The sequence below is a fragment of the Mandrillus leucophaeus genome, unplaced genomic scaffold, assembly GCF_000951045.1.
Source record: "Mandrillus leucophaeus isolate KB7577 unplaced genomic scaffold, Mleu.le_1.0 Scaffold943, whole genome shotgun sequence".
Classification (NCBI taxonomy): Eukaryota; Metazoa; Chordata; class Mammalia; order Primates; family Cercopithecidae; genus Mandrillus; species Mandrillus leucophaeus.
In genome coordinates this window covers 507,409-527,806 of record NW_012110286.1, presented here as the reverse complement: position 1 = coordinate 527,806, position 20,398 = coordinate 507,409, and the positions used below count along the sequence as shown (strand labels likewise).

The following is a 20,398-nucleotide window of genomic DNA, read 5'->3' as shown; positions in this document are numbered from 1 at the left end:
AGCAACATGGCACAAGTATACATATGTAACAAACCTGCACGTTATGCACATGTACCCTAGAACTTAAAGTATAATAATAATAATAATAATAAAGAGATATCTAAGGGATTGATTTTCCTGAAGTTATCATATAGCACCACAAATTTGTGCCTGAAGCAACTTAACATTTTGTTAAAAGGGTCCTAGCAAATATGTTTGTAGAGAATAAGATTGGAGAAGGTGTTTTTTTCTTGGAGAGAACAGAGGCAATGCATCGTAGACTCTAAGAGGGCAGGCTCTGGAGCCAGATCACCAGGGTTAGAACCCAGGCTGTGCACAGGTCACTTCAACTCTCTACTCCTCCATCCTTTAATTTTGTAGAATTACTCCTATGGTGTTGTAAGAATTAAATGAGTTAATGCAGTCAATATTTAATTTTTTTACCACATACCAAGTAACCCATAAATAAGAGCTTCTATGTTCAAAAAATTGAAATCAACAAAGTAATTTCTACATGATACTTTGCACTTGCCCTCCTACCAGCATGGATTCTTTATGCTCTTCCGTCTGTCCTATTTCTGAGGATGAACTGTTGTCTAGCTCAGACCAGCTCCTCTGTTGGTACACCAGAGACTTCATCCCCTCTCACCTACTTAAGAGTGTCACTCTAGCAATTCTCTCCCTTCCTCCCACATTATCAATATTTCCTTTTATACTGGATCATTCTTGTCAGAAAACAAACATGCTATTATCTCCCCATCTTGAAAGAAATATCACTGTTTTGACCCTAATTCCCTTTATAGCTCCTACACTTTATTTCTCCATTTCCTTTCACAGTGAAACTTCTCAAAAGAGTTGTCTATACAGGTTCTCTCTACTTTCTTTACTTCCTCTTTCTTTTAACCAACTCTACTTAATTCCTACCCACTCCCGTAAGGCTACTCTTGTCATCAAAGACATCCATCCTGCTAAATCCGAAGCCATCTCTCAGTCCTCATTTTATTTGACCTATTTTCTAACCCCGGCTTTCAGGATAGCATATTCTTTTTGTATTCCTCCTACCTCACTGGCCGTCTCTTGACCAACTGTGTTGCTGGTTCCTTCACTTATTTTTGACATATCACCACTGAAATGTCCTCAAGTATAATCTATAGGTTATTTCCCCTTTCTGTGTATACTCAATTCCTGTTGTTATTATTCAGTCTCATGTCTTTAAGTGCCATCTATATAATAACAATTTCCAAATTAATGTCTTTAGCCTGAATATGTCTCCTGAACTCGATTCATAATGTAAAAATGTTATTGAAATTCTAGGCTTACAATAAAAATGTACTTTATATGGCATATTTTGATTATTTAAGTTTTTAAAAAATTTGTTAGTATACTCTAGTTGGGAGGCCAAAGTGAGTGGATCTCCTGAGGTCAGGAGTTCGAGACCAGTCTGACCAACATGGAGAAATCCTGTCTCTACTAAAAATGCAAAAACTTAGCTGCACGTAGTGGCACATGCCTGTAATCCCAGCTACTAGGGAGACTGAGGTGGGAGAATCACTTGAGCTTGGGGGATGGAGGTTGTAGTGAGCCGAGATCGCACCATTGCATCCCAGCCTGGGCAACAAGAGCGAAACTTTATCTCAGAAAAGAGCAATTGTTTTACCTGGAGAACTACTAATTTTTTAAAGCTTCATTCATTGATTTTTTTCCAATGAAATTCTCAACATTCATATGTAGAAATTTATGAAATTCAAAATATTACTATTTAAGCCTTCTAGTGAAAAAGATTGTTGGTACTTGTATGTTTGTATTTTACAAAGTAAAAGACTTGTTATAACTATAAAACCACTGAAATAATTGTCTAATGTTGAGTATAAATTCTGAGAATATTAGTATCTTTGTATAAATGTTGAAGAATATTCACTTAATAATATCAAGAAACACTCAAAAGTGTCAACAGCAATGGTAGATCCATATGACTAGGCCTTCATTCCACAATATTGGGCCTCTATTATTTGCTATGAATTATGTCAGGTTCTGGAGATTCAAGAACAAATCACAAACACTTTCTTATAGAGCCAAGTCTAATGGGGAAATGACATTTAAGATGGCATGTACAATAAATCAGCGATTCAAAGGTTTCAAATAGCAGCCTATAGACCAGTCTTATATGACCTGCAAATTTTATTTGGAATTTATCATGTTTTAGCAATTTTTAACCTTTACAACAAGTGAGGTATTTCACATAAACATTCAGATTTATTTGAAAAATCAGAAGGGATGAAAACTTTAGATCTATGTTCTCCATGGAAATGACTGGCTGGGGCTGGAGCAGTGACCTCCTTTTGGAGGAACATACACTCTCTACTTTGCTCTGGCTTCTATCCACTTCACTTGATTCGTTCATATTACTTCACATGATGCCTACGGGCCTTTGTGCTTGCAAGCCCTACAGAAAGTGTGACAATATAAATGATAGAATCCAGTAAAAAATAAAAACAGGAGGACCTATTCAAAAAGCAGTAAATGAGATTTTTTCCTTTTTCCCTCAGTGGTGTTGCTCCAGACCTGTCAGGATCTTTTGTTTTGTTTTGTTTTATTTTGTTTTAATGTTTGTTTGTTTGAGACAGAGTCTTACTCTGTCACCCAGGCTGGAGTGCACAGGTGCAATCTCAGCTCACTGCAATCTCTGCCTCCTGGGTTCACGTGATTCTCCTGCCTCAGCCTCCTGAGTAGCTGGGACTACAGGCACCCACCACCACGTCTGGCTAATTTTTGGGTTTCACCGTGTTAGCCAGGATGGTCTCGATCTCCTGACCTCGTGATCCACCCACCTCAGCCTCCCAAAGTGCTGGGATTACAGGCGTGAGCCACCACACCCGGAGGGTGCTTTTTATTTACTCTTTTGTGCCATCCTCCTTTGGATGTGGGGCTATGTGAATACAGAGCCTCAAAGACACCCAGCCTCACCCTGGCTCTTCTGCACTGGCACCCAAGCATGTTGATAGGTGGGGGTGGGAAGTGATCATTGGGCTGGCGTGAAGATGATGGTTGGGCAGGCATTGGAGAAGCCTGCAGAACTACAAGCGAGGCAAGCCTCCAAGGCCTGCACACAGGCTTCATTGCCCTATTGGACTTCACTGATAAAACACAAAAGCAAAGATAAAATTATTTGGAATTTCAGAATGGCAACTCAGAGCATTAATCTCAGAGCACAGGGCTCTGCTGAGTGAGTGGCCACGTGTGACCACATTGGTCTCACATCCACAGCCCTAACCTGGATGACCAGGGAAGGCACCCTGGAGAATGTGAAGTTTGGGAATGGGAAAAGCTTTGAAAGCTCAGGAGTGAAAAGCACCAGGTGAGTTCTCAGAAGAGTTTAATATGACTGGATCATGGAGGATGAGACAGGGTGAGGTGGAAGGAGATGTCAAAGTGCCTTGAAGCGGCAGGTCAGATGGGGATAAAGAAATGTAGGGCCATATAAAAAAGGGAGAAAGTGCCTAGAAGAGGCAGGTGGTGGTAAGGGAATTTATCACCTTGTAAAAAAGGGAGAAAGCTTGGCAAACTAGTGAAGCATAAGATATGACTATCTGAGAAACAGTTCATTAAGATATCAAGGGCAAACCTAAAGGCAGGTAAATCTATATACAAAACTGCTCTTAAAATTTAATCATTCCTTTTTCCAACAGATATTCTGAGGATCTCAGACAGAGATCACTCTGGTCGAATTTGAATCCTTGCTTGGACACCCATTACCTCTGTGATCTTAGACAAATTACTTAACCTCTTCATCAATGAAACAGGGATAGAACCAGAAACTCCCCTATAGGCTTGTTGTGAAAAGAAAGAGAGGAAAGAATGTAAAAGTTCATCAAAGTACTTGTCACATAAAGGTGAGTGTAGTAAGTGTCAGCTATTAATGTGATTATTACCCCTCCTTTGATACTTCATTTGGTCTCCAAACTGCATTTGATTTTCATCCCTTGATGTTTCTTACACCTCATCTGAGAGTAATCCTCATGCCTCAAGGCTAACAAAGATTTTGCTCATCTTTTCTTCTTCTTTCTCTTTACATTTTATCCAGTTTAATCTATCTGCTGATGCCTCCCAAATGTTTACTTCTTTTCCTAAGTCTTTTATCTCATAAGTGATGCCTTTGGAAGATCTCTCACTAGGTATATCCCTTCAAATACAACTTACTCATGCACTAGACTGTAAAGACAGGGCCATGACTGAACATGTTCCTGGATACAGTAACTGGAACGGGGTAAGTACTCAACAAATATGGAATGAATGAAAGAATTTTCCTCTTTCTTTTCCAACCAACACAAATTTAGTATCTTTGCATAAGGCTTAATGCCTGAACTATTTTATATATAATTGCATTAATTAGTGAGTTGTTCTAGTCTTTAATTATTATTATTATTTTAGAGACAGAGTCTCTCTGTCACCTAGCCTGGAGTGCAATGGCACGATCTCAGCTCACTGCAACCTCCGCCTCCCGGGTTTAAGTGATTCTCCAGCCTCAGCCTCCCGAGTAGTTGGGACTACAGGTGCATGCTACCATGTTCAGCTAATTTTTGTATTTTTAGTAGAGATGGGGTTTCACCATGTTGGCCAGGCTGGTCTTGAACTCCTGACCTTAAGAGATCCACCCACTTCGGCCTCTCAAAGTGCTGGTATTACAGGCATGAGCCACTGGGCCCGGCACAGTCTTTAATTATTTTAAGTGTATTAGATAGATAGCTAATCTAGGGAACCAAAGACAAAAGATGGGAAAGAGGAGCAGTTCACTACAGCCTTATACGTGTTCCTATTTGAAGGTTGGGGTGCACTTTTAGGATGAAAAATCTTTGGCACCAGCAAGACATTGATAACTGGTGACAAATCACTGGCAAATCTCTAGTAGTTACCAGCAGACAGCTGTGCATTTGTCTGTTTGTTTGCTTGTTTACTTTTTATATACAGATGGGCTCTCACTATGCTACCCAGGTTGATCTCAAATTATTGGCTTCCAGTGATCCACCCACCTGGAATTCCAAAGTGCTTAGATTATAAGTGTGAGTCACAGCGACTGGCCCAGATGATTGTGTTAACTGAAGGCAGACAGAGATATGTAAAATATAAGGTAAATATAGTGCATTATCAGATCCCAGGAGGAAATGTGGAATGTGCCTTATAAGTTAAAAAGAAACTTTCAAGCCAAAAAGCACATGAGTACCACGAAACTAGAAACAAATTCTAAGCAATGATACGTGGACTAATTCGATGATCTGCATGGATGTTTACCACCTTTGAAAGAAACAGCGATGACATGAAGCCCATATGGGCTCATTAAGGAAAATTATTTCAGAGGAACTTTATCTTTGACAGGATTTACAGCTGGATAGATTAGGAAAAATAATTCAATGGCATAGGATATTTGGCCTTTGATAGGGCATTTCATGATATACTTGTGAAAGATGGAGAAATATAGGCCATGCAATGATATGAATGGGTGAATAGAGAGCTGGTTGAACACACATCCCCAAAGGGTAGTGATTAACCAGCGTATTTGAATGCATACTGTTCTTTTTAGTGATGTGCCTTAAGAATCTTTATTTAGATCTGTTTTCTAATCACTTTTACCTGTTACTTCTAGGAATGGACAGAAAATGCATATAAAATGTGAATTAAATAATCCTGAGTAGATCAGTAGATATGAAGGATGAAAGAAACAGGTATTTATTAGAGTGTACTCAAAGGCGTTTTATACTAGTCAGTTATGGGTTTAGACATCCATCTCTTCAGTAGAATCGGGATAGACTGTTTTAATCTTCTCATGCCCCCAATATTTCATAATGTCTAGTATATAGTGCTGCTTAAATGCTGCTTGAATCTTTAGAAGCCTGAAGGGTAGGTCAAATTTAGCAACGTTTATGGATATCAATAGAATTAGTGGTAAAATGTGGGTGTCGAAACAGTGAATGTCAGCTTAGATATCATTAATATTAGAATAGTACCCAAAAGTAGGGAGGTGGTCCTCCTGGGTTACTCTGCAGCTATTAAACCATATTTGTATCACTGTGCCTAATTCTGTGGACTGCTGAGACAAACTAGAAGATGTTCAGAGAAATGCAAACTATTGGTTATGCTTGAAGCTATTCCTTTGAAGAATGACTGAAAAGGTGACAATTCAAAAGGGACATGAGGGTTGCTTTCAGATACACCTTAGGCTTAATGTAAAGAAAGAAAAGTAAATTTGTTTTTTATTGCAAAGGATATCTGGGCCAGTGGGTAAAATGAAAGAAAACATATTAGGATCAAGGTCTGGAGTATGCTGCTCTAGAAAATAAAAAGAGTTTTCTACAACTAAAGATATGCCTCAAAGGCTAGTTGAAAATTGGCAGATATATTGTAGATAAACTTCTTAACATATTTTAGGAGGTTTAATTACATAATCTTTAAGATGACATGAAAATCTAAGATTCTAATTTTTGCTGATTTTACCTTTGAGTCAGCAGTTTACGAAACTGAAGGCATGTAATGCTACACAGACAACAGATGATTAGAAAGGTGTTTGTACAAATAAAGGGACAATCTTTGTTCATTAGGAAACCACATAAATATACATAAGCTGTAGAACTTTGGAATAGTTATTCTATTATTTCTGTTCAGAATAGCACAAAAAGTTTTACATCTCTCAGCACTATCTGCATTTACTCTGAAAAGAAATTTATAAAGCAAGCCAAAGATATACGGTAAAACCTTGGTTCTCAAACAAACAGAAAACCTTCAAAACTACAGATTTAAAATATTACTAAATTAATATACTATGAAAAGGAAAATTTGCAACTTGAAAAGCGAAATAGCTGTACGTTATAGAACAGTGTAAGAAGGTGGATAAAAGTAGCACAACTCAGATGACCATCTGTTTACCCATGTTAAGTACACAGCAGCAAAACAAACACAAATTATAGCTACAATGTAAAAATAAAGGAGTGTGATGAAAAAAGAAAAACTGTCATAGAACTGATTTACTCCATACTTAAAAATGTATCCCAACATAAATCACAATAATCAAAACCCTACGAAATAAAACAAAATTCCAGAATTTGATTTAAAATAGATACAGAATCTAATAAACAAAAAAACAGAATACAACATGAAGAATAACATCACTAACAAACGATGCTGCAACAAATGCTTATCAGTCTTTATCATATCATACATTGTAATAAATACTATATGTCTCAAATTGCTCACCTAATCAATTCACTAATTAATTGTAAAAAAGAAAGGAGCAAAATGGCTTCTGTACCCCAACTATGGGCTGGAATAAATTTGGGACTATTGAAGAAATACATTTTATTATCAAAAATAATATTTTGGAATGTAGTAATATGTTATATAATATCAAACTTCACAGAAACAAGAAATTACAATATGACATTTTCACCCACAGTGGCATGAAATAAGTGAAAATATTTAAGGCTGAGAGGATTGTAATTAGGAGGGTGCTTTTAGATCCTGTTAGTTACAGAGTGCCTTTTGTTATAGAGAACCGTCAAAATTTTTCTATCCATCCAGATGTTGATTTCTAAATGCTGTTCTCCAATAAAATGAAACCAGGGTTTTTTAGAAATTGGCTGAACCTGAAGCTGGGGTAGGGAAAATATAAGCTGAGCCTAGAGCTTCTTATGGTGCCAAAGAGGAATGCAGTGAGTAAAAAAAGTAAGAAAATCAGTAAGCGAAATAAGAAGGTAAGGGAGTAAACAACATATGGTAGGATGTTGTCAGAAGGACACAGAAATCAGTCTGAATAAGAGAGAACAACTTGAGTCCAAAATAAATAATATTAGTATTGGATTCTTAACCAAATAAAGTAAGTATCCAAACAAGAAGAAAAGATTTTGAATGTTGTCACCACAAGGAATGATAAACGTTTAAAGTGATGAATACAGTAATTACTCTGATGAATATGGTAATAAAGGAGCACATGGGGTTTTATCCCAAAATATGGCTCCCTGATATAATGAATATTTTGAATTACAGGCCCTTGGAGATCAACAGATGCTAGAACAGACTTTTCCTATCTACATAAAGACCGGGCACACCGACGAAGTGGAAGAGTTGTTTCTCCTCTGCCTTGGCTCCATGTCTCTTAATCTTCTACCTCTTCAAAAGCACAGGCTGAAGTTGCCTTAACTGCTTAAAGCCCAGATCTTCAAAAACAAACAAACAAAAAACCAAAAAACAATTTCTTGTGATCCATTCCTTGAGTTTCTATTAACTGAACCCATATCCCAGGAGGAAGACTAAAGTCGTCAACAAACCTGGACATATTTTTGTCACAAACCAACAGGCCCAACAGACCACTGTATGTTCTTCAAGCCCATTAAATTATCCTAAAAATTATTTGCTTTCTTCCTAAAATCATCCATACTACCTCTCCTCTCCCTTTCCCTTTACATGTTGGGTATATAAGCATCTGTACCCCATTAAGATACTAGGCAATCACTGTGTGATTCTCCCCTTACACATGATAGCAATAAATTTATATTCCTTTTCTCTTACAAATCTGCCTTTCTATGAGTTAATTTTTCAATAACTTTTCAGAGGGCAAAAGGAGAAGCTTTTCATTCACCCACACATACACATACATTGAGACAACACAGTGAACCCCATAAAAATGTACAATTATTATGTGTCAAATATAATTAAAATTTAAGTTAAAAATAAGTATTCATGAGTCCACATTGATATTAAAAAATGGATAAATAAATACATAGGAGAGAGTGGGCGACTCTTCCTTACAAAATAATTCCAGTTCTCACAATCTAATTTATGAGAAAATATCTGAAATTTAGTTAAAGACTTAGAGAATCAAAGGTGCTTATATGTTAATTATAGCACTATGATAGTACTTAAAAATCTAAAATAATGGCTTCTATTTTGATGAATTCATTTACAGTCATTATAATATTCGTTCTGGAGAATGGTTATGAGGAAATATTCAGACGAAAGTAACATATTTCACACATTTAAATAGTGACTTCTCCTAAAAAAAATTCTAACACAAGAAAGAATTGATGATGACTGAAATAAACATAGATAATAAGAAAATAAATTAGTGGGTAATATGTTGTAGTTTGACTCTAACCATCCACAACATTGATCTAGTTGTGAATTCTACTTTTGCAGCAACTTCTACTTGGTTTTAGACTATATCTACACAATGTCTCATATTCAAATAAAAATGACTCATCTTATCTTACAAATGATTTATCTACCAAATATTTTACCTTTTAAAATGCATTTTGATTGCCCAGATGCAGTCTTCTGGTGAAATATAAGATAAACACACACACACACAAACACACACACACACACACACATATACTCTATAATTTCAAATATTTTGGAATTTTATTGTCTTCAGTGAGAAGTTTTGGCAACATTGAACAAAAAAATGTAACAAAATCCAGTGTCCCTTATCTTATTTCTGCTAAAAAATAATATGTCTTGAAAAAAATCTATCAATGGACATAGTCACTAAAATGAATTCTTCTTACCTCATTTTCTAGAGGACAGCAGTGTTTGGCCCATACTTGATAATCAATATATGTTCAATTAAAGAAAATTGAAGTATGCTATTTCCTTATGACATAGCTATGACAAGCTTTCATTTTGATTCATGTAAAGTTATGAAACTAGACAAGATTCATTAACTAATAAAAACTGGTATTATTAACAACAGAAAATCCCTACATACAGTTAGATCAAGTAGGTGTGAACATAAAGAACATTAGCATAAATGTTTTGCCTATATGAATGTATGACAGAGGAAGAGGGACCATCTACAATAAGAATACTTTAGGAATCCATAGCTTACAATATAATTTAGAAATGGTTCTACTGTTAATCAAGTGATGAAAGATTGATGTTTGAGATAATTAAACTCCTGACAAAAATGTGAGTAATGAAAAATCAGGAAAACAAATTGAGGAAACATAAATCTAATTTTATAAATGTTTCTATTTTCTTATGACTCTTTTCTTTTTAAAGTAAAAGAAGTAACAGATTTCAGAAGAAGAGAGTAGGATAATATTGCTTATTCTCCACAAACACTTAAGGTACCCAGCAAAAAAGTCTGACTCAACCCTAATAGCAGTTCCTACTGCCATAAAGAGATGTAAACATTAATCAAACATTAATCAAATCAACAAAAAGAAAACTTCAAAACCATTTATAGGGACACACCTGTAGTTAAAATTTTGTTTGTATTTTCTAGCCAACTTTGTAATAAGGTATACATTTGAAAGTATCTGCCTACCTATCTACCTACCTACTCACCTATCTCTCCACAGAAAAACACATGCACTCATATGTATATGCATGTATATGTGTGTGCATGGTTTCACGAAAATCTAGATTTATCATATATTTTTTAGAGCAATATGCTGACATGTTCCTTACAATCAAATCTTTCTATATGTTTTGGAGATAATTTACACAAATATTTCTCAGAATAATGCAAAAGTCATCCTATCTGATTACACTCTGTTAAGAAACCACTGTGAGATACTGTGTCTGATACGCCTCTAAGTTTCTAAGAGTTAAGTGCAGATGCTTATTTATCCTTCAAAAAAATTTTGGAGGAATGTGTAAAGGTAGGTTAAACTATGTCAGATCCTTAAAACACTTTGCTTTTTTCAAGGTTTTTTATGTGGTAAGAGAATAAAAAAAAGAACATTGCTAGCAGTTCCGAAAACACAACTGAGATGCAATTTGATAAATAGCCTTCCATCATCCAAGCCAGAGCTGTGGAAAAGCATGCTATCAGCACTTTCATCAAAGACACTATTGACTCCTCTTTTTCTATCTCATTTTATCATGACTTTCTCACTTTGTTTACTCAGTAAATGATTGGGGAATTAAGATTTCTTACCTCTTGGGTGAGAGGGGATGGAGTCTGCTAACGAAGGTTCCTTTTCTCCATCATTGTTGCTGCCACTGCCTTCACTGCCGCCATCTCTTTCAATCAGTTTATCCACCATAGCAATAATGCAGTTCAGGCTCTTCCCTACGTTGGCCCACACCCTGTCCTGAAAAAAGCAAGAGTATCACTACATATTTTTATCACAAAAACAAGATAAGGTAAAGTCAGATAAATCTATTTTAGAGAAGCATTTGGAAGGGTAGTCATTAGATGCAGATGGAGTAGCTCTAAATTCCCATTAACTTGGTCAGACTATGGATATATAATAAATATATGTTTTCTTAATAAAGCAAAAATGAAGTATTATGAATCTTTTTATTTAGTACATTATTTTCACTCTGTCATAAAGAAATGACCATCATACAATATTAATCCATAATAGAGCACAAATTATGATATTTTAAATGGAAGATATCTATTCTCTTTATCAACACTTATTACGAAAGCAAAGACACACCAATATTTTTAAAGAATGGCCTCCTCTTGTGTTAGAAATTCTTGGAGTATTTTTGGTTATATATATATATATAAGTATATTCACAGTAGCATTAAGTATATACACATTGTCATGCACCCATTACTAGCATCCACTTCCAGAACTTTTTCATCTTCCTAAACTGAAACTCTATACCCCTTACACATGAATTTCAAATACCTTCCTCTTCCAGCCCTTGGCAACCCTCATTCTGCTTTCTGTCCCTGTGAATGTGACTATTCTAGGTACTAGAAATTCTGGAAGTATAGTCTTTAGACCACTTCTAACAGAATAGCCTGGATAATTAGTACGCAGATCCCTGGTCCCACCAATTGAATCAGAAACCCTGGGAGGAAAGCACAATAAATTGAAATTTTGACAAATTCCTCAGATACTTCTGACCATACTGTCTTATAACTTCTACTTAATATTATACACTAGAGCTACATAATAAGTCATTTTGAGTGATTTATTTCCCAGGAAGCAACCTGTAACACTAACGGGCCTCTTTGCCACTAATCTTCCCAGTTCTCATTAGTAGCAATTTTTGCTTAAGGCAATGCATGCAACTGAATTGTTTGATTCACAAAATTTCTATTATTAATTGTTTAAATACTATTTTTAATATATATATATCACGATAGAAGACTGCCATTCGTCACTTCCTTCATGCTTCTCTTCCTATATCATCTAGCTCTGACTCCTAATTTCTCTCTCCAGGCATAATATCCAGACAGATTTATGGTGTTTTCCCTGCATCATACCACAGAACAACCTTTCAGTGGGTGCTTTCTCTATAAAAGAGGTATCTCAGGAACATGGAGTACCACTTAATGTAAAGATAGTACTAAATTATAGTATTTCCTTAGTGGTTTGTATATTTTTTCTCAAATGTACTTTTTTTTTTGCCTAAGCTAATTTTGCTACTTCATAAACATACAAATTAATTTTGGAAAGGATACATCAAGGAATAGAAACTAAAATTGAATTGAGATTATGTGATGGCTATCTTGTAAAGACGGAGTGCACAGACATGCCTACTTTAGCTGAGGAAGTAATAGGGATTTAAAGAAAAGCAGAACATTCAAAGTTAGCACAGGTAATTTTGGATCCTTATGTGACATGCTACCTAGGAGACATTGAGAAAAGTATTTTGTCCCTGGGGAAGCCCAGTCGTCTCAGTTGGAATGATAATTCTTGCTCTAACTACTTCACCAAACTATAGTGGGAGCCAAATGTTGTGTTTTCTATGACGGCACTTGTTAAAATTATTACCATTTGGCAAAATCACATCCAAAACTTCCTGGCTTTCCTAAGTGAATCAAGCTTTCCCCTCACCCTGTAACGCTGAGTGGGAAGTATTCTATTAACCACTATTAATCTTTCCCCTAAAGTCAGATCTTTCCACAAAGAATTGAAAGCACTTTACCTCTAAGAAAAATTTAAACACCAACCACATCCATAGATTACATCATCATCTGCCTGTTGTCTGAGAAAATGATGTAAAGGAACTTCTGAGCCATAAACCAGGAAAGCTAAGGAAGCTCATTTATTCCAGGAGGAAATACTGGGGAAAGGTAAGTAACCAGATGGTCTTGACATGAGTTGGATTGGGATTTGGTGAGGAGCTTCCATTCTGGAACACAATAACAAACTCATGGCCTCTCTTTTGAATATGTCTTAATCATTACCACCAACTGCATCTTTAAGGTGATCAAATTGAAAAATGAAACAACTGTCCAGCTAAAACTGGAAATCAACTCTGCTACTGAAGAAAAAAAAGGAGGGGAGCAGATTCCTCTCAATTTTTCAGATTAGCTTTGTACATAAGTTGTCAACTCTCTTCCTATTGTCCATGTTGAAAGCAACTTGTGTGTGTGTTTATGTGTGTGTGCGCGCGTATGTGACACAGTTGGCTCACTGCAGCCTTGATCTCCCGATCAAATGATCAAATGATCAAATGATCCTCCCACCTCAGTCTCCCAAGTAGCTGGGACCACAAGTGCGCCACCAAGCCGAAGTAATTTTTGCAATTTTTGCAGAGATGAGGTTTTACTATGTTGCCCAGACTGATCTTGAACTCCTGGGCTCAAGTGATCCACCCACCTCAGCCTCCCAAAGTGTTGGGATTACAAGTGGGAGCCACTGCACCTCAGGGAACTTTATATTTTGATCAAAGATCAAGTCTCATTGCATGTTGCTTTTCTTACATAGAGGAATGTAAGAGATAGATCAACTTCTCTTAATCACATCTCTGAAGAGCCTGAAAATAAAAGTATTTAAAAGATAATTTGACATTCACACGTATATATTGTTCTTCCTTTCCAAACAGCTCAGGTTATAAGATTTCGCTGGTAGAAAAGTCACCTTTGTAGCCTGTAAAGAGATCTTTGTTGGTCTGAGGAGCGAAATGAAGCATGTTCATTGGCTAAAACCAATCAGCATGTCATAAAGGGCTATATACGGTAGGCAGAATAAAAAAAATTTAGTCATTAATGTTTAGAGGACACAGAAGATGAGACAAATATTTGTTGGGGGTGGGAAGTTGAGCAGTCTCTTCTGTGATACTAATACACAATTAATGCATAATCAAATATTTGCTTGAGGGGACACTCAACAGCAGACCCTAAGCAGACTCCTTCTATTCCTTGTCTGTTGGAGAGGAAATGCTGCCTATCTGGTGGTGAGAGAATTCAGCCTTGCTGGTCATGGCCTCCTTCTCTTTTATGGCCTTTACTAAGTCGTTATTACTACTTAGTAGCAGTTAATAAAGTTATTGATGTGTGTTTCTGTCTCTAATATTAGACTGAGTTATTTGAGAATTGTGTTCTTGGTTTGTGGCACAGGGCCTGGCTCTCAGTAATTTTTGTTGGAGGAAAGGAAAGAAGGCAGGTGGAGAAAGAGGGAGAAAGTAAGAGAGGGAAGAGAAGGAGGTGACTCCAAAGACAGATGAAAGGCTATATTTATATTCATTTTGTATATGCACATTAGCTAATTTAATGTTCAAAAGCCACCAAATAAGGTTACTGTTATTGACTCAGTTTTTAGAGATAAAGGACTTCTTGTAAGAGATGTTTAATAACATTCAACATTAAAATGGTATAAATGGACTAGAACTTCCATTCGGTTTGGTTCCAAAGATTTGATTCTTCCACTATGATTTTCCACAGAAATGGGGTACACAGTAGAACAAACTATGCAGGAAAAAAAAAAAAAAAAACAGAATAAAGGAGCCCAGGAAGGGTGAGGTAGAGGTGTGTGCCACCTTACAGGAGCAAGACTAGGTTTTAGTTATCTGAGACTTAAATGTGAGAAGAGATAAGTCTACAAAATGAACTGGTTGGTCCCATCCCATGTACCCTCAAGTCTGAGATCAAAGGTGTCTTACAAGCAGGGATAGTGCTCTATCATTTGGTTAAAGGGTCATTCAGTTTGGCACAAAGGACATAAGTGACCTGCATTAATAAAGGAGTATCAGGATCAAGGCCCCAGATCCATTCATGTGACCAGGATATAGAGCAGGGTACAGATAACAAGGAGGAAAGGTGATTATTCAATTACTAGGAGACTGGAGTACACGGTAGTCAATTGTTTTGAAACTAGGATGCTAGAGAAGGGTAAGAAAGGTTTTTAAAGGGAAGCCTTGGATATCTGAGTTTTTTCTTAAACAAGCCCCTTTCCATTATATCTCTGTGAAAACATACACAGAGGAAAGTTACCAGCACAAATACATTCTCATTCTGATGATTTTTACTCACTGTGCCAGTCCACAGGGGAAATGCCTTGTGCCTAGATTGCTGGTATGGGGCTAGGGCCTACTCTTCTTTCTTCTCTACTAAAATCACACAATTAGTTTCAGATTGCTCCCATGATGAAGAAAGGCTGATTAGAGGGAAGACAATAGTAGCATAAGAATGTGGCTGCAGTACGTGGTGCTTCCAGCCCCTCCAGATCCTGCTTAGCTCCCCGCCACATGAGAGGATTAAAAACTACTACCACCTATCAGAGAAATGGATTGCTGGGCCTTTTCCCCAGAAATAGCAGCCATTATCTTGCTAGGTCCCCTACTGTATGAAAGAAGTAATGGGGAATCGGTAGGTTAAAGTCTAATCTTTATTCAGTGGAGCCTAATTGGTATATTTAACCTCCATGGAGCCTTCACAACAACTCTACTCCTTGGAGGTGAACTGGCTATAAACTTTTCCTGGTCAATGAGGGCATAGAGTCAGTGGGGAACCAGCAGCAATATTTATTTCACTCTGAGTCAGGTGCTCTTTTATTTCTGGGTTACAACCTAAGCTAACATGCAGGTCAAACCCACTGGCAGTAGATGCAGAAATGTTGACAGATGTAGCCACGGGGACATTACACCTGGCAGAGTGAGCCATGAAGGCAGGCAGCATGATAGTGGCTCAGCATGTCACACAATTATGAGTTTAGTAGCATCAAGAGAAATCCTGACTGCTTTGGAGCAGTATATATTTTAAGGTAAAAAATACATTCCATAATGCTTAGCTGAACAACTTTTTCTAAGGCCAATTTTTGATCAGAAAGAATGTGAACACTAAGGCAGAGCTGATATAGATGTACAAAATAGCCCTGATGTATCTATATTTCCGGAATAATTTCTCACTTGTCAGTATCAATTTCTGAGGACTTCGATTAGAAACAGTCAGTGAATTAACAAGGCCAATCCCATCTTTAAAAAGAAGCTTCCATTTATCCTTGATTTTGATAGAGAGAAATATGCTCTATACTGGCCAAGGTCTGTAATACTGAAAACCTTTGTTCTTTCAAGAGCTGGATAGCTTTTCTCCCTGAACCCTTTATCCAGACTGTCAGGTAAATTGAGTTGCACTTAAAATATTCTGTGTTTCAAATTGGCAAGTGTATAGCCCATGGTATCTGTCTCTTTCACACACACCCACACCCACACCCACACACACACCACATATCAACATACACACATCAACACACACACACACATTCACTAAAAATAGCCAGACATGTAAACATCCACCAGATGGGATTCCCCGATCTTTGCTTCCTATTGGTCCTCCTGCTTTAACTTCACCTATTTCCTCATGTAAAAATACCTGACCTTCATCTCCCAGTAACTACACTCAGTTTAAAATTCACTCCTGGCCTCATCTTGAAAACGAATCCCCTGTAACAGAAATGGACTCAATTAGCCATTGTTTCTCCAATTTTGACCTCTCCATATTCCCCTGGCTTGGATTTTTCCCATGCCTATATTATTGGCTATCACAAAATCAGGTCTATCTATAAGTGCCACATCAATCTTCACTGATCATCCTCCTCATCTGATTATTTCTAATCAAAAGCAGGCTTAGTACTATAGCCAATATTACATTCTTCTCTCAGCCTGTACATCTATAGTTGGGTAGACCTAGATAATCCTTATTTCTCATTAGTCTTCAAAATGAAACTTTCATCCAGATGTCTTCTTGTGGTCTTAGAAACATGCTGTTACATTAAATCAACATATATTTACTAGACATCTGCTATGCACCAGTTCAGTGCTAAACATCAAAGATTTGAAGGAAACTTTGGAAGATCTAATATTTCTAACATCTTGAAACATGTTGGCTTTTATACCTAGTATACTTTCTCCATTATCTTCCATCAATTTAAATTCTTCCCCTTTCAAATCTCACCATCTCCAAGAATGTTTCATGCTTCTCTCCTTTCTCTTTGCCTAACATGTTTTTTTTTTTTAATAAACTGTGTGCTCTATAAATGAAATGACTATTATTTTTTAATCATTTTATTCTCATGTCTTGGTCCTAGAGAGGAAATGGATGAATAAAAGAAGAATAGATACAGTAATAAAATAAAGAAAAAGGGGGTGATTCCTCCATCTTTTCTGACTGTCACATAACCACTCTCTGAATATTTTTGGAATTTTAAATTTCATAATTTCTTCTTCTTCCTTTATTTTTAGAGATAAGATCTCCCTCTGTTGCCCAGACCAGAATGCAGTGGGGCGATCATAGCTCACTGCAACCTCGAACACCTAGGCTTAAGCAATCTTCCTGCGTCAGTCTCCCAAGTAACTGGGACGACAGGTGTCTGCCACCACACTTGGATTGGCATTTTTAATGTGTATCACACAACCACTTGCATCCTTGGAATATCTTTCAATACCTCTGTTCATTTTATGAGTGCTAGCCATCTTACTTAAATGAGACGATATGACTGTTAAGGTCCGGTTTCATATAAGTGCCTATACCACTGCTGCACACTGTTTATACTTATTGAATATCTATTGACTGACTTACTAATCTGTTATTTGGTAGTAAAAAGAAATGATACTATGAGAAGTTCTCATTACATGCATCTTCAAACTGAATTTAGAACCAAGTTCTTACTCTGAATGGCTACATTCAACCTAATAAATGCCACATCACGCTAAAGCTTTCAATTCAGTGCAAATATTAAACAACACATTTGTTTAATAATAAGTGAAAAAATTCCACCGATTGACTAAAGCTTTTCACTTTAAATTGGTAACTGGATGCTATCTGCACACCATTAGATACTTGCACAACTGGTTGAACTGTATGACATTATCAGTTAGTGTGCTGTGCACAACCATTTTCAAACACTAATTCTTTTTAATTGTATGTACCTTAATAAATCAAGCCAACAGTCTGCCTATATACACCATAGTGTTTCCTTTACTTATTCACTAAATTTTGGAGTTAAAAATTTTCTGTTTGGGAAACAATAACTCATTATTCAAAATAAAATATATTAAACTTTGAGGGCACTTGATTTGAATGTAATAATACATTTCTAAAGTGTATGTATGCAGGTTTGCACATTCATTATACACAGCCACATCAAAATACCTGATATTGAACCAGGCATTATAAATGTCTAGAAAATATCCAAGGGAGATGATGGTATCCAATACAGAACTGCAGGAAAATCATTACATTATTTTACATAATCATTACATTATTTCATTATATTAATAGAAATAGACTATCTATTAAAATACAGGTTTGAATTGGAGGACGAGCTGCTGATTCAGCAAGTCTACCCATTCACTTATTCCTACATTAACTCTGAAAAAGACATTGAGCTAGGATGTATAGGATATGTTAGGTGTTATAAAAGAGGGGACTGAAGGTGAAAATATTAACTGCATGTGGGAAAATCTAGAAATTGGCAGGATTTCATGAATATGCATGCACATAAAGATCTCATCAGGGGTTTCTTTTCTTTAATAGAACATTTGTGCATTTTAATGGATAGTCATGAACTTTGCTTAATCACCTTTTGTGGACCTTCATATTGGATAAGTATTCAAAGCACATTTCTCTGGGGTGATATAGACTGGAGAAGTTCAGGAATGTTTCCCATCCATCAAGAAAACAGAGGATAGAATACATTCAGTTGCCATATAGGGAACAACTGGCCCCATTCTCCCTGCCTTTGACTGCCCTTTCTGATGGTGACAGTGAATGCTTTGAGTGTTCCCTCCTCCTTTTAAGATTAACAAAACCATACAACCCTATTATGTGTGACTTAGGGATAAAAAAAATAAAAAGCTGAGACAAGGGGCAAATAATTGCTTTCAATTTATATTTGCTGGGAAACATCTGAAGAAATTATTTCTGTGTAACTAGAACCTTTGTAATCTGCACATGAATAATTAAATAAAGTTGCCACCACTGGTTTCTGGAGGCTTCTGAAGTCCTTCATTAGTCATGACCGTAGCTTTGGTCATCTCTGATTTTCTGTGTCTATCTTGAATTTTACCACTTTCTATATTTGAAGATATTTTGAAGATGACTTAAATAGTCACTACAGAGTTGATTAAGACACTAGGAAATATGCACTAGGGAGAGGGGGATATTTTGCAGATGGCTAGAATAGTCATCTTAGAGCTAATTAAGACACTGGGAAATAAGAACTAAGAAGAGAAGGACATAACTGGGTACTCTTCACTGGAGGGGAGAAACAAAATCCTCAAAAGGACTCATGAATTATAGTGGGAGAAAAGCTACTGGACATAGGGCAGAATTATATTAAGTTGAAATATTCTGTTTCAAAAAAGAAGACAAATAAAAATAACCATCTGCCGACAAATTTCAAAGACATTAATTTATTCTATAAATGTGTATTGAGTACCTTTTGTGTTCACACGCTTCACTAACTGTGTAAATGCAACAGTGAATGAGACATTGTTTTTTTCCTATTAGAGCTTATAAAGTTCATGAACACATGGAGAAAACAGACATATAAACAACTGATTATAATCAGTGTTCACTAGGCTATGTGTTCATGTAATATAAGAATAATGCTTCATTATACAAAATGATTTGAAGTTGGATATATATACATATATACTAATATATATACACACATATATATGCATCTATCACTTACAAAATTTGGAAGTAAATGGCTACATTTTAGTAGAGATAATACTCATTTAGGTTACCAAGTTATAAGGTGTTGCTTTGAAAAAGTTTAATCATAGATTAATATCAAGTAGTCTATAAAAAATTGTTACTTCTGAAGAATGAGAATGATTTATCTCCTTATTAAGACCAGGACAATGGTTTTAAATCACATGTAGCCAATTAGATAACTGAACAAAATCTTTTGAATGTTAATTTTCACAGGTACCTCTGCATTATGCATGTTCTCAATATTTTTCTGTAGAGGTAGTTTTCTAAGATGGACAGAGTAGTTGGACAAGAGAAGTTGAGAATATAGATCACTATAGATTTCCTCTGGAGATACCTGGCTAAATATGCTTTGTCCTCAACAATTAACAATGCTTGCAACTGTCTATGCTCACTGCTACCAATTATGGCAGTATAAATAGCTCTTCAATACTCCTGTCAAGCTTGATGCTCTTATGCCTAGTGTTCCATTATTGGAATGCTAAGCATGCTGAGTTATTTATATCCTACTGCTCAAGGTCA

General features: G+C 36.3%; 1 protein-coding gene across 2 annotated transcripts in view; it reads right to left on the bottom strand.

The window, feature by feature from the left end:
* Positions 1-20,398, bottom strand: part of INPP4B (inositol polyphosphate-4-phosphatase, type II, 105kDa) — a 501,991-nt gene that overhangs the window by 106,900 nt on the left and 374,693 nt on the right. For both annotated transcript variants that reach the window (XM_011970320.1, XM_011970321.1), the window contains one exon: positions 10,907-11,063. In XM_011970320.1, coding sequence (XP_011825710.1) covers positions 10,907-11,063 — 157 coding nt within the window. The remainder of the gene's footprint in view (positions 1-10,906; positions 11,064-20,398) is intronic.